The 15,394-nt window shown below is 36.0% G+C and overlaps 1 protein-coding gene across 1 annotated transcript in view; it reads right to left on the reverse strand.

Moving 5' to 3' along the window:
- Positions 1–15,394, reverse strand: part of CACNA1A (calcium voltage-gated channel subunit alpha1 A) — a gene marked incomplete at its 3' end in the record, with an annotated part of 290,392 nt that overhangs the window by 190,931 nt on the left and 84,067 nt on the right. Inside the window, exons 4-6 of the mRNA XM_083351756.1 lie at positions 8,049–8,140; positions 6,304–6,456; positions 4,186–4,373 (exon numbers count right to left, since the gene is read on the reverse strand). Coding sequence (XP_083207882.1) covers positions 4,186–4,373; positions 6,304–6,456; positions 8,049–8,140 — 433 coding nt within the window. The remainder of the gene's footprint in view (positions 1–4,185; positions 4,374–6,303; positions 6,457–8,048; positions 8,141–15,394) is intronic.

A 15,394-nucleotide genomic window follows, 5' to 3' on the forward strand; every position in this document is an offset into this window, starting at 1 on the left:
AGGGCAGCCCCATGTAGAGAGCGTTGCAGTAGTCTAAACGGGAGGTCACGAGCGCATGAGTGACTGTGCGTAGGGCATCTTGGTCCAGATAGGGTCGCAACTGGCGCACCAGGCGAACCTGGGCAAAAACCCCCCTGGTCAGGGCTCCTATGTGATCTTCAAAATTGAGCCGTGAATCCAGGAGGACGCCCAAGTTGCGAACACTGTCAACGGGGGGTAACACCTCACCCCCCATCATTAGAGATGGAATAATCTGGTTGATTATTTGTTCTCCTAAAGCATGCAATCCAACTACATTTTACAATTTCATGTTCTAACTTTGGCGTTCCATTTTCCATTCACAAGTTGCAAACCTTGCTTGCATGTTCTATCGATTTCAGTTTGATCATAAAAATCATCAAGTGCCTTTTCCTTTGCATCAGTGGTTGGAGCATAAACTTGAATGATCATCATATCTTTAATAGATATGTCTGTGAAGTGTAATCAATATTATTTGGTCAGTGATTGCATTGTAGCCAAGTACAGTACTTTTCTTGATGCACTCTTCCTAACTATAAAAGCAACATTGTTTCTTTTTCATTTCTCATCCTTGGTAATAAATGGTGTGAACCTCTAACTGAAAATGTTCAATCGTCATCCATCTCAATTCACTGATGCATAAAAAGGCAATTTGTAGTCATTTCATTTTATTTATCACTGTGCTGAGCTTTCCTGTAATTATGCTTCTTATGTTTCCTGTTTCTATTGTAATTCTATCTTTGCAACTTTGGATTTTCTTTTCCTGTATAGCAACATCAGCTACTAGACGTCCTGAAGGCTTTAATCTAGCCATGTCATAATCACTAACCATGGAAACCAGTGATATACTTATTATATTTGTGCTTTTATACAACTTACTAAGCAATAACAATTAATAGATACTGTACAAAAAATAAAAGTAGCATATGTCCTGCTCGTAGGCTTCCTTTCATTTATAAGGTAAAGGTAAAGTTTCCCGTGCACATGCATGCTAGTTGTTTCCAACTCTAGGGGCCGGTGCTCATCTCCGTTTCAAAGACGAAGAGCCAGCACTTGTCCGAGGACGTCTCCATGGTCATGTGGCCAGCATGACTAGACGCCAAAGGCGCACGGAACGCTGTTACCTTCCCACCGTAGTGGTCCCTATTTTTCTACTTGCATTTTTAAGTGCTTTTGAACTGCTAGGTTGGCAGAAGCTGGGACAAGTAACAGGTGCTCACTCTGTTACACGGCACTCAGGATTCGACCCGCCAAACTGCCGACATTCTGATCGACAAGCTCAGCGTCTTAACCCACTGAGCCACCACGTCCCTTTCATTTATACTCTGATCCATAAAGACATAGAAAATTGGGTCCACTTTTCCTACAATCAGCTTGAGCAGTCATCAACCAAACAGTTGAAAACAGATTTCTATTGCCTTACTTCACAATTATTAGTATCAAGAATTAGTACATAGATGCCACCTTTACTCACCAAGAGCTATCATCATCCATATGCTCCTTTCCAATCAAATATATACACCATACAGTGAAAAAAGAATCAGGAAAAAACAAAGAAACATAATCCTACAAACATTTCAGAATCACAAATAGGAACAATCTACCCATTTTTTCTCACATCTCAGCATCTAATGGAATAATACCAGATATATTATTTTATTTTTTATATCCTTACCTTTACTTCTAACGGGACACAAAGGCACTATTGAACTATGAGCAATAACTCAGTATTGTTAATCAGTGTACTAAGTAAACCCAGTTCTCTTATTTGATTCTTTAGCTGCTATTAAATCTACAGATGAATTCAGAATGATTTGAAATTTATCCAGTGGAGTTTTTGCAGGACACGATTTTAAAACATGAGACAATACCAATAAATTGAGATCATGGCAAATGTGCCATATGTTGCATATTTTTAACTTAGTCACTTTAATAAGAAAAAGAAAACTGCCATGGTGCAAACAGTTTTTCCAAACAATCCTCCAATGCAGCCAGTTGGAATGACTAAGAGCTGTTATGACAGAGAAAGAACCAAGGGCAGCATGCACCAATGGATATAATATTGTAGATCAGGGGTCCCCAATCCCAGGTCCGTGGACCAGTACTGTACCGTGGGATGCCAGTAACCAGGCCTCACAAACAAGCAAAGCCCCATCCACGCGATGCAGGCAGCACACAAAACCACACATCCTCCAGCCCACAGAAAAACCTCTCTCCACGGAACCGATCCCTGGTGCCCAAAAGGTTGGGGGACCTCTGTTGTAGACCTTGATATTTCAACTTTTACCTCAATGAAACCACATATAATTTCCACTATGTATTTGCTATCAAGCAGAATTCAGGTCATTTGGAACCAAGGACTATGCTTTTTCTGAATTTATTCTTCTAGATTGAAATAATCACAGATTTTAAAAATGTAACATTTGCAAATTATAACCTAAAGAAAAGGAGCGTAGAGAGTTTAAACACACACATATGCACACATGCTTCTGTTATTCTAAAAAATATAATCACAGTTCTGAGGGCAGGTGAAGGGGACGATTCATAAATTTTGAAGTTAGAATAAGCAACGTTCTTAGAATGTGATACACCATTCAGTAAGAACATCTTCTTTACAGCATAAGAACCACTTGAAGAGAAATATATAGAGAAGCTTTTATCTAATGCTGGGTAAATACAGATGTCCAAAATGTTCCATGCACAAACTGTTCTGTGCATGGATCAGCTGGTTTAGGATGGTGTTTTCTTGAATCAAGCAGGTGTAGTCGGCACAATTTGGTCTGTATATGAGAGGTTATGTGCATTTTGTTTCAGATATGAACTATCTGAAGGTGAAATATCGTTATTCCAAGCAGAAGGGGTTCAGGTGGTTAGGGATACAAAAAGATCTAATTCAGGTGGTTAGGGATACAAAAGTACAGGAATTTCTTAATGATGACACACGTGGACATAATTATCCGTGTTTCACGGGAGGCAAGAAAGGAGGGAGAGAAGTGAAAATGGAGGGAAGATTGGAGGGTGGGTGGGGTTAGCTATGCTACAAGCAATGTGCTTACTGCTAAGACCAGCAAAGTAAGGAACAAGGTCTTTTTCCTTGTAAGTGAGCCCTCTGATTCCAATTCCCAATCTTGCCTTATTTGCTCTGCTCATGAAACTACTTTTATGGAATTACCCCAGACTCAGAATACTAGCTAGGAGGTCTGCTCTCCATCTTAGTCACCAACTTGCTATTTTTTCTCTCTTTCCCAATAATAAATTGTTGTATCAAACTATTTCTCCTTTTACTGCAAAGGCTGGTCAAATAATGTAATAAAGATATTTGATTTGGGTTTTTTTTTTAATTTGCCCTAAAATGGGTTTATTCATGGGGATCATTCATACTTCATCCAGGTTTAGTTAGGCTTCCCTTGTCCCCATTCCCTGGTTCTTAAAACTTCTATCAAATATTGATTAGGCTGTATTGCTGTGCTCTAAAAAAAAATCCCCATTAATGCCAGACAATTCAAATTATTTCGGCTTTAAGCTTTATTTGGAATTGGCTGCTATTGCATATAGGTGCTTGTTGCTATTATATAACAAAATGTGCTTGTGACTCATAGAAGATACCAGTTCCCTATGCTCTGCAGTCTATGTTTTGCAGTAGAAAGATTTTATGTTCAGAATTCAAGTGATTTCATTTTCTAATAACCCCATTTTATCAACTAGACTGATATTCATATATTCTTACATCTTTGCTCATATGCATGTATGTTTATGTTATCTAAAGGTTCCAGATAGTGTGTTATAAGGAAAGCCTGTCTGTAATAAGAGCAAGTAACGCTATAGTTTGGAGTGCTTAAATTCAGTTAGTAAGCAACTTGAGGAAAAGGATACATGTATGTCAATTTATTATGAAGTCCACTGATGAAGAATGGGATTCAAAGGTCTTAACTTTCACATCATGACGTGCAAGATATTAATAATGCCTCCTTTCTATATCAAAACATAAGATAATTCTCCCCAGCTTAAGTCAACATATACATTATTTACCACAGAACCTCTCACTTTCTGAATTACAGCTAATTATAACACCATTATGTAGCTTCTTTTACTGACCCTTAATATAGAGTATAACTTTCCAGGTCATGGCAAAAAACCCTCTTAGGTAAAGCATAGTGCTAAACTCACATAATAGAGGAGGTTAGTCCACCCTTCCATGGTGATACACTGGAAGACAGTCAGCACAGCGAAAAGGATGTTATCAAACTGTGTGATCCCGTGGTTGGGTCCTTGCCAGTATTCTTTACACTCGGTCCCATTAGGGCAGAGACGTGAAGGTGATTCCTTCCCACATGGAGCTTCTTGCATGATTTCATCTGGGGAGGGAAGAAAAACGGGACTCTAGTAGACTAGGACAGGCAGATAAGCAACTGCAGGAGGCAGAAAAAATGGTGGTATCACTTGCCTTGTAACAGCACCGGCTGTTCTTCAAGAAGTCCCTTCCTCCAAAATTATGGCTCAGGGTACTCATACAGACATGCAGTGCTTTTTCAGATGCTGTACAGCCATATAGAAAAGCAGAAACCAGCATGGTTTGGGTTTTAATTCTTTGCTCCTCCAAGGAAGGCACAGGGACGGCCCAGATGTATTTTTCAAATGATACAGGGTACTTGCCTCCATAACTAACACTGTTTCCCCCCTGAAGTCCGATGTTTCCTGTCTTTTGATGGGTTACCCACCTTTGTTTTGAAACCTGATGTAGTTAAGAAGCTTGCTTGACATGAAAAAAAAAATCCTCTGTATTTAGGTAGTGGAGAGAAAGCAAGAGTGTTTTGTGACACTTGCCTACTGGTGGTCTGCAAATCTATTCTGCTTGACACACTGGTAGATATTAAGAACATAAGAAGCTGCCTTATATCAAACTCCATACTGTCTATTCTGATATGCAGCAAATCCACAGATCAGGAAAAAATTCTGTCACAAATTCCTTCCTGAGTATTTAATATTTCTTTTTTTTTAATGCATCTCCTAAATAAAGTGATATAAAAAAGTTACAAAATGTGATGGCAGCACAGTACATACCGAAATGGCTCTCTATTTCTAGATACCTTTGTACATATATCCTCAATTACAACATAGTTGATAATGTACATCAGTCTATATTTTCAATCCACAGTGTATTCAAAGTTCATTAGGACTGAACAACACAGACTTTGGGTTTGATTCCAAAAAGTTACTTGAGAATCTACAGAGGTGCAGATCAAGAACTCAAAGTATTTGTTGTGACACTATGCAGCTGTGAGGTTCATTACTGTTGCTAACACAAATTGATTAAATACCATGTTTCCCTGAAAATAAGACCCAACTGGAAAATAAGCCCTAATGCATCTTTTGGAGAAAAAATTAATATAAGACCCAATCTTATTTTCAGGGAAACACGGTATATACAAAATATAAAGAGAAGTAACATAGCAATTGTCAAGAAATACTTAGTCCAAAAAGTGTTTTTTTTTAAAAAAGGCAATTGGACTTTGTTGAGAACAAACAAAGTGCAGTGGCCTTTTGAAAAAGCACCTTTGGGATAATCATGACCTTGATGACTGAGAATTTCCATAGACAAGAGATACTTAGATTCAGTTTATAAAAGAAAATATAGATTTATAGATTTGTATTGTATGCAGGGAGGAGCTCCCCTCTTTATTTGTTGTTGTGACAACATACAGTTGCTCTAAACAATAGAAGCAATCGGTCTTTCTTAAAATGAGTTCACATGAAGAAAGTTTGAGATGCCTTGTTGTGACACTATGTGTCATTCATAATGTGACTGTTTTTTTTCTTAGCATGTTTTCATTTTTCTGGGATTAGTTTCTGCAAAAACAGAACTGTGTTTTTCTAAAGCTAACTCTTCAGGGAACGTTGTGTGTAAATATAAAGAGTGATTAACCATGTGGCCTGTCTTTTGACTTACATTCCTCTTACATAGCTTATATTTCAAAGTAAATATAATTGATAATTCAACAATTATATAATGTTTTAACCATGATAGGTTAAACAATGCATCATGGCCTAGTTCAGTCATAAACCATGGTTTATAGTTGGCATTATAATTTGTACTAAGCCAAAACCAAACAATTTGCATTATATCTTAGCACAATGTTTGAACCCTATATTAATAGTTCATTTATTTTAACAGAGATAACATTTGTCAATAGTTACTTTTTTCCATTTTTTTAAAAAATCAGCTCTACTAACTTTTTTGAATTGGGCAGCTGATAGGAGAAGAGAATACAAATGCTTTTTACCTACCTGTATGAATATCCTTGCAGGCGGTGTGAAATTTCCCCAAATAAAATTCTAACCCTATGATTGCAAAAATAAGGATTGCAAAAAATAGGAGGAGGCCAATTTGTAGCAGAGGTATCATGGCCTTCATTATGGACTTAAGGACAACTTGTAAACCTGCAACAAAAGACAGAGCATCATCAGAGGATAGATTTAAAGCATGCCCAGCAGTGACCCTTATTGCAGTTTTAACATGATACAGAGAGAATTACACACAGCTCCCTACTTTTTTTATATTCTTCGTTTTTCTTGACATGGCATGTGAGGCCTATAAACCTTAAAGCAGGAGAAAAAAGCAAACTGTTCCATGTACAACATGGAGTTATTGTGTCAATTCTTTTATTTGATGAATGGCCAAGAACAATAATTTACGATTTTTAACAAAATACCCTAACAAGTAAGTAGCAGTCAGAAGTGTCAAAGCTTCCTATATTTCTAAATTTATGATGACCTATTAAAGTCCGTTTTGATAATTATTTTGTACTAGGATAATTTCCATCCATGCAATAACTTAATTCCCTTATTTTTAAGAGGTCACATTTGGCCAATTTTGCCAGGGCTCAAAAGGATAAGTAAGGCCAGGCTTAGTTAATATTTGCACTGGAGACCCTCAGCAAATTCCAGGCTGTTGGTTAAACTGCAATGTAAAAAAAAAAGACATTCTGGAAGAAGGGAAAATCCATATTGTTGTCAAGTAAAACTCAAAATCAGGGTGTCTTTATCTTTATCATGGAAATAGATTGGAGAATCAAAACATTATAGACACTTCTCTAAATATAGGTAAAGGTAAAGGTTCCCCCGCACATGCGTGCTAGTTGTTTCCGACTCTAGGGGCCGGTGCTCATCTCCGTTTCAAAGCCGAAGAGCCAGCGCTTGTCCGAGGACGTCTCCGTGGTCATGTGGCCGGCATGACTAGACGCCAAAGGCGCACGGAACGCTGTTACCTTCCCACCGTAGTGGTCCCTATTTTTCTACTTGCATTTTTACGTGCTTTCGAACTGCTAGGATGGCAGAAGCTGGGACGAGTAACAGGCGCTCACTCTGTTACGCGGCACTGGGGATTCGACCTGCCAAACTGCCGACCTTCTGATTGACAAGCTCAGCGTCCTAACCCACTGAGCCACCATGTCCCTTTCTCTAAATATATATCAATATAAATATATATATATATGGCTCAATGTCTTAAAAAAATGGAGATGAGTACTGCCCCTAAAGTTGGCTATTATTGGCAGAATAAAACTGCAGGGACTCCTTTATCTTTTTTACCTTTATAATTATATGCGAATATATATGAAGTTTGGAAATACAGTATTATATACTTATATATACTTTGTATGTATAATAAACCCACCTTCATCTGAATTCTGTTTTTTGCATATGGAAGAAAATGAATATAATGATAGTACCCTGTGTTGTGTCTTTTAATCCTACTGCATTTAATGGGGCTTGCTCTCAAGAAAGAGAATTATAGCCTGAGACTCATAAAGAGAGGACAGATACTTTGCTTAGGTAATGGATTCTATGCAAAGGCTTAAAGTAAAATATGGGATTTCCAGTGGATGGTGACAGAATTTAGTAATCAAACTGTTAAAAGACAAAATATAAGCTAATTACTAATCTATATGAAAATGGCAAACTGACTGTGTCAAAGCATGGTAATCCAAGATAGTTGTTGTTTAGTTGAAAGATATTAATTAAAAGTTACTCACTTGGGATTCCTGACACTAACTTTAGTGGTCGGAGAACACGAACTGCTCGCAAAGTCCGCAAGTCAAATTCGGTACCAACTGTTGACAAGATGCTGTAACATTAAAAAAAGAGAGAGAAAATGTTGATGCCGAAAATGTGAGCTAATTCCACAAACCAGACCAGGAAGAAATGTGGATTCTCCAATGATGGTATCCATTATTTACTTAGAAAGGATCCATGACTATCCAAAGTATGTTGAGATTTTTGCATTCCCCATCCTTCTGGAAATTACTAATTTTGCTGTGAAAATCATTAATCTGATTAGACTACTGTTCCTTGATTCTGTACTCTCAGTAAAAAAAAGATATTAACCTCTTTATTCCAGCAATAAGCATCAGGCTAAAAATTCCACTTCCAATAAGACAGAATGTCTTATTCCAAGTTTCTAGGGGCACTGTTTCACAAAACTGGAGTGGCTATTGAAATGCTTGCCTTGGTTGTTTCCAGATGGACTTCTTCTAGGATGGCACTTACAATAAACCCTTAGTAGATAATCAACATACAGGAAGAAATAATTCTTTCTGGTCAGCAAGACTCAAAGCATGGAGGAATTTATATCCTAACCTCAGTATCTTGAATTTGTAAAGTCAATGCTGCTTTGCCAGAGAAATCTATTAGAAAAATATAAGGCAGAAGTCAGGTCACCATGTTCTTTACCCCTGCAATTTCTGAGTTTACTTCAGAGTTGATTCTAGATAAGAGTGTATTACCATGGTCTACTTGGAAGGTTAGGGTTAGGGTTAGGGTTAGATAATGGTGGCCCAGTCAAATCTCTGAGTAAGAATTTATTTTAATAAGTAATAATAAATTTAATAAACAATTTTAATACCAATAACTGTTTCAGTATGGAGCTCTTGAGCATAATGGGATTTACTACATTTAGTAAAACATAGCTTCCCTTCCTCTCCAATAAGTATAAATGCAAACATTAATTCTCTTTTTGCTAATTATTCCAGAACCAGGGTGAGCATTTCAAAGGGCAAGGGAGTGGAGAAAAGGGAAAGCCGAGGAAAAATCAGAAGGGTAATCGCACTTCTGCGATTTCCCAGTTAGTGACTGAGTTGCTGGTCCCAGTTGTGATTACTAAGTGAGGACTACCTGCACATCTGTAGATTACATTTGTTCACTATTTTTTAGGAGAACAAACTCAAGCCAAGGCATGTATGCACATTGTTCTTCATTTAACCCATTTGAACTTCTGGCCTCTCATTTTCAATATAGGGCTCTAATCAGGGTTGGATGAACCTAGGCCATTTTTTTGCTATCCTATGAATTTAAGGATACAGTACAATGGTTTGCACATCCAGGAAATAAAATTTAATCTGCGAAATTTAAATATTCTTCTCTGACACCTGAAGCTTCATGAATGAAACATGAGGAACAACATTTTCCCAAATAGTAGCCTCCAAAGACATCAATATTATACCTGAATGTATTGATTTTAGCACAGAAGATTCATATTTATTAGTAAATACTAGCATATAATATGCTAATATAGCATCTGTTATACTTTTGTCTGTATATGATCTAAATCTCAGTAATCATTATTATTATTATTATTATTATTATTATTATTATTATTAAATGGCTGCTTTGAATATGTGTTGTTGCTGGTGTGGAGGAGGTGGGGGTTATTATTTTATTATTTTTCTTCTTGTTATTTTTTATTCTTTTTATATGGTGTTTTATATCTGGGTAAGCTGCCTTGAGTAGGCGGCAATATAAATTTTCTAAATAAAATAAATAAAAATAAAATAAATTCATGCTAAACACAATAAGAGAAAGAAGAAGCTGTATTTTCCATGCCTCTTAATAAAAAGGGATCAGTAATCATCCAGTGATCACTTTGCTTTTAGGGAAGCATAAATTATTATAATCCATATTTTTAAATCCTAAATAAAATAAAATGTTGAAACAATAAAAATAAATACTGCATTGCCAATACATTTTTCAAACATTTCTCCATAGAAAAATTGAATTTACCTTAACATTTTATAATGACAAGATTTACCAATAATCTCAAATTCTCATATAACACAAATAGGTTCTGCTTGATCAAATCTACCAAATTGTATTTTGGATTGGTTAGCAAGAATGCAACATATTTTAACATCTGTATTCATTAATGATATAGTCAATAGAATTAATTCAATAAAATGTTATTTCATGTCAATTGGACTTCTCCATTCTTTTAGAAAGAAACTGACAAATTTGGTTATATGAAGTAATGAAATGTTTTGCTGGCCCTTTTTGATAGAAGCTATTTCATGTAATTATTATATTCTAGAAGACACATTGTTTTTTGTAGAAGCTCCTTTTTAAATTATATACCATCAGTTTGGAAAGTAACAGGAGGATTTCAGAAATGGGTATTGTAAAAAGACCCCCAATCTCAATGTATACATGGTTGTACTTTGACAATAAAGGTTTATTCATAACCCCAGTATTACATGAGACATTCTCCATCCATTTTTAAAAAAATACTTTTCTTTCTCTATTTGAACAATTTTATCATGAGACTAATTGAAGGGTAATTAGAAATGTACCCTGCATTTATTAATTTATATGTTAAACTTCTCATTTTTATTAAGTGTATTAAAATAAAATGATCATATAATATGACATTTAAGTCTAGTCTTTATTAAATTAAAAGAAAAATCATTTTGTGATGTCTTTCCTCTTATAGCATCTTTTCTGTTTTCAAATCTCAAAATGGCTTCGAATGGGATGCTCTTGCTTATTAAAGTTTTCTTCCTTTATTGGTTATTTTACTCCTGTTCTCCACATATGGCCTACATTATTTAATGTCCTGTTTGTAAACTTTCATTTTTTGAACCCATGACATACTGTGTTTTTCATGCCATGCAGGTTCTTCTTCTTTTACTAATCTTATTAGTATAAACTCAGTGGTTGGATTCAGCCAGTTCGTACCACTTCGACAGAACCGGTAGCTAATTTTTTGTTGCCCAAGCCCAGAATGGACATCCAAAAGCGGTATCCACACAGAGAACCGATTGTTCACATATTTGAATACCACCACTGTATAAACTGCTCAATCTATTTTATTTACACCAGCCACACCTTTACTCTAAATAGAAACCATAGATTAACAATCCTTCTTTGGAACTATTGGGAGTTCTCTAATTCATAAAAACTGTTACTGTAGAACATCTTCAGCTATAAACAACTTGTCCTCAGAATCTTCTCTGAAGCTGTTTTACTCTATCTTTAATGTCAGCATAGCATACAGTCTGAATACTAATCTACTTGCTGCCCTTCCTCCTCCTATGACAACTTTTCTGGGAATCTAAACTAATCTCTACTTTCATTTCTTATTGCAATACAAACGGTTTTGTTTGGTGTCTGCATGGATAAATAGATAGGTGAAGAACCAGCAAAATGCTATTTAGACAGCAATCGCATCACAAATAGCAAATATTACAATGCTAGCGAGAGGTGTACGTATTAGAACAATCAACTGCATATTTGCTCATTGTGTGAAGACACAGCAATCCTTTTAAAAACATAATTTCACTGTTTTGTTGTTGTTAAATAATCTCACCTATTTTATCTCTTCCTCTTTAAAATGGTTGCATATTTGAGGACAATGTTTATGTTAAAATGGTACAGCAATCTTTCATAATCTTTTTTTTAAAAAAAGTGTTTCCACAGTTCTATATGCCAGTATCTAGATACCAGATCAAAGATGTTGTTGATGAAAGGGACTAGCCAGATTGAAATTGTGCAGTTCTCCTAATTATCTGAGGTGCTTTCCCCACTTACAGAATCTATCCAGATCGTTCAACCATTGTGGTGTCAAAATAACACAAGGAATGATAAACTTTTATAACTGCACTGAACACTGGAAGATGTTTTAAACACACTTTAAGTCTGTAGTGGGAAAGTGGCTGAAACAATAACACCTATTGTTTCTCTCTCTGTCTGCTTATTCATAAAATGTATCTTTTCACACAGTATGTAAGAACTTATAGAGAATCATTGTTACTGGCTTAGATGTTTTTAAATGAATTAGGCAAATTAACAGAGAATATAATTCACTGTGAAGGAAACTTTTATGTGCTAAATGCTTCTCTGAATGCTAGGTGAAAAAGAGCAGGAGAAGATTTCTGCCTCAAGCCCTACTTGTGGCTTTTTCAAAGGTATCTTCTCTGTCACTGTAGGAATCAGAGGTTTAGATGAACTTTGGCTCTAAGTAAATGAAGTTCCTTTATGTACCCAGGTTATCAGCATTGTGGGAATACATGTTATTTCCTTCAATTTCTATGTTTTCTGCACTGCAATTTCCTGTCATTCTATTACTTCTTTTTTCTATGGCAACATTTAAAACTAGAGCAATGATGCTGCCATCATTCCTCAGTCTTTTGTATGGAGTAAGTTGCCAGGTCTTGCCTGTGACTCCAGCATACAAAATGAATGCCACAGAGTCCTTGCAAAACTTTGACTTTTAACAGTCAGCCACTTGGCATGGACCTGGAAAAAAAGGGGAGGCTGAATTTTGTACTTCAATTCTTTTATCCCTTTCCAACCAGTGAACAGCAGTTTTAAGCTTTTTTTAAGGGTATAATTATTGCATAGGGGAAGAGAATTGCAATATAGTACCCAATCAGTGACAGATCAATATATAAGAAAAATGTTTAGTGTGCTTCCAAGGATAAGTATTCTGTATGCTTCAAGAAGTGATTCAGGATGCACTCTCTATTGCCACTCTGGCTACATTATTTCTCTAGTAGTTTGACTGATTGTAGCATCAAGTTATTTTTGTCTCCTGGTGACCACATAGCTAGTTTTTTTTCTTGATAACTTGTCCCTAACCTGTTTTTTTAGGTCTTCCAACACTGCCCCTTTTGCCAATGTAACAGTCCATCTACCTTGCTGCTGATCATCTTCTTTTCCTCTTTTCTCCTACCTCTCCCTGCATTAGAGCCTGTTCCAGAGAGCTAAATATTTGCACAATGTGTGCAAAGTAAGATAATTTGAGTCTGGTCATTTGTGCCTCAAGTGAGAACTCTGGGTTGATTTGCTCAATGATACATCGAGTTGTTTTCTTGGCCATTCATGTTATTCTCAAGAGTCTTCACTAACACCAAGTTCAAAAATGTCAGTACTCTTCCTATCCTGCTTCTTAAGACCAATTTCTGCTTACATAAGAGTGTCACAGAGAATACAGTGGTTTGCACCATTCTGATCTCTGTAGGTATAAACATATCACAGTATTTGAATCTTTTCCAAGGACCATAGCTGTTCTACCAAATATGCTCTCTGTGGCATATTTCTTGATTGCATGTTGATGCTTGATCTTAAAAGGCAGAGGTTATCCACCACTTTGATATCTTCATTGATAGTTGTTTTACCCAGTGTCATTAGTTTGGTCTTCTTTACATTTAATTTTAGTCCTATTTTTACTTTTTGCCTTATCTTTTATTACTAGAGCTTGTAGATTCTTTGCATTTTTATCTATCATAGAGCAGGTTATTGGTGTTTCTTCCTCCAATTTTAAAACCACACTAATCCTCTTGCAATTCAGCTTTCCCCAATATATATTCAGCCTGTAGGTCAAATAAATAAGGGGAGATAGAGAGTGTTGTCACACTCCTTTACCAATCTGGAGCCAGCTTGTTTTACCATGTTCTGTCTGTCCTGACCTGTATATGTTTCTCATAAGATATTCTGAAATTCCCATTTTTCTGAGCATATTCCACAGCTTAATGTGATCAACATAATCAAAGGCCTTTCTGTGACCAATGACGCACAAAGTGACTTCTTTTAGTATTCTTCTGCTTTCTCAATAATCCAGTGTGTATCAGCAATAATTTGTTCCACAGCCTCTCCTATAGCCAGCTTGAATGTCTGGCACATCAATTTCCAGATGGAAAATGAACAGTGGACAGATTAAGGAATGGGTAGAAGTCCAGTAGCTGCATTCTTAGGGCAGTTTTTTTGTTGTTGTTGTAAAGATTTTCAATTGGTTCTATTCAAATAGTTTGAGTGGTATATTGGCACATTTGAATGGGCAAAGCAGTTGTAAGTACTTCTTCCTTCTTTAATAGTATAAAGTTAGTATCAGTAGCTCCTTTGGAAGGGAGAGGGTGGAGAAAACTGGGAGTCAAAATCCCAGACTGAGAGATAAAACTCAATTGGTAAGCACCAGGTACTCCATTCCTTTCATTGTTGCCTTATGCCACAATTTCATGTTTTTCAATATCAATATCACTGTTAGAACTGCATAAGCTAAGTAGTAAATATTGCAACACTAATTATAGCATGAAGAAGGCAAGTAGGAACTATTCCTGAATTAATAAGGGCCTTATGTATGCAATAATGAATGATCCACCAACTTGAAGACAACTTATCTATTGCATAATGGGTTCACTACTAACTAACCACTCCAAATTGTTGGGAGCTGGGTGATAACAAATTTTAATAATAATAATAATAAAATAATAATAATAATAATAATAATAATAATAATAATAATAATAAAAATAAAAATATGGGCACCTAGTTGTAATTTTGTGAATACAAAATCAGGTAAAATGAATGCTATTATTGTGGATCAGAAAACTGATTCCTGGTAAAAGAGGATGCTATTGCTATGTGCCTGGATATGCATTATACTTGGAAACCATTCTGAAACAGATTTTTGTTGATGAGGCTTAACCCTTCCAAATTATAGAACATATGATTACAGTTTGTATATATTGGCTGTCCAATTCCTGAAATATTTGAGAGATATCAAACTTAAACGTCATAAGTGATTCTTTTACAGTGTGTTTTTATAAAACACACTGTTAAAATAAAATCAGATAAAATCAGAATTTCCCGTTATATCATGGCCAGTGTATATAAAAAAAGATCAGACAAGTATACATCGTATCAGCTGTATGGTATTTCATCAGGAGAGGACATTATTAAGAATAAATTGAAAATAATAAATATAAAAGTTATAATAAAAGATATAAAAGAAAGAGCAGATTTGGTGTAGAGCACAGGTGTCAAACTCGGCACGTCACGTGACGTGTTGTGACGTATTGCGACTCTTTTTGCATTGCCGGTAATGGGGTCCACGGCTTTGGTATGATGAAACCGGCCCACGGGTCGGCAGTTTGACACCCTTGGTGTAGAAGTTAAGGTACCAAGCTAGAAACCAGTAAACTGTAAGTTCTACAATACTTTCACCTGAAACACAAAACCAGCTAGATAATTTTGGGCCAGTCACTCTCTCTCAACCCTAGGAAGCAGGCAATAGTAAACCATTTTGAAATCTTCCCAAGAAAACTGCTTGGAC

Source organism: Vipera ursinii (genome assembly GCF_947247035.1).
Source record: "Vipera ursinii genome assembly, chromosome: 2".
Lineage (NCBI taxonomy): Eukaryota > Metazoa > Chordata > Lepidosauria > Squamata > Viperidae > Vipera > Vipera ursinii.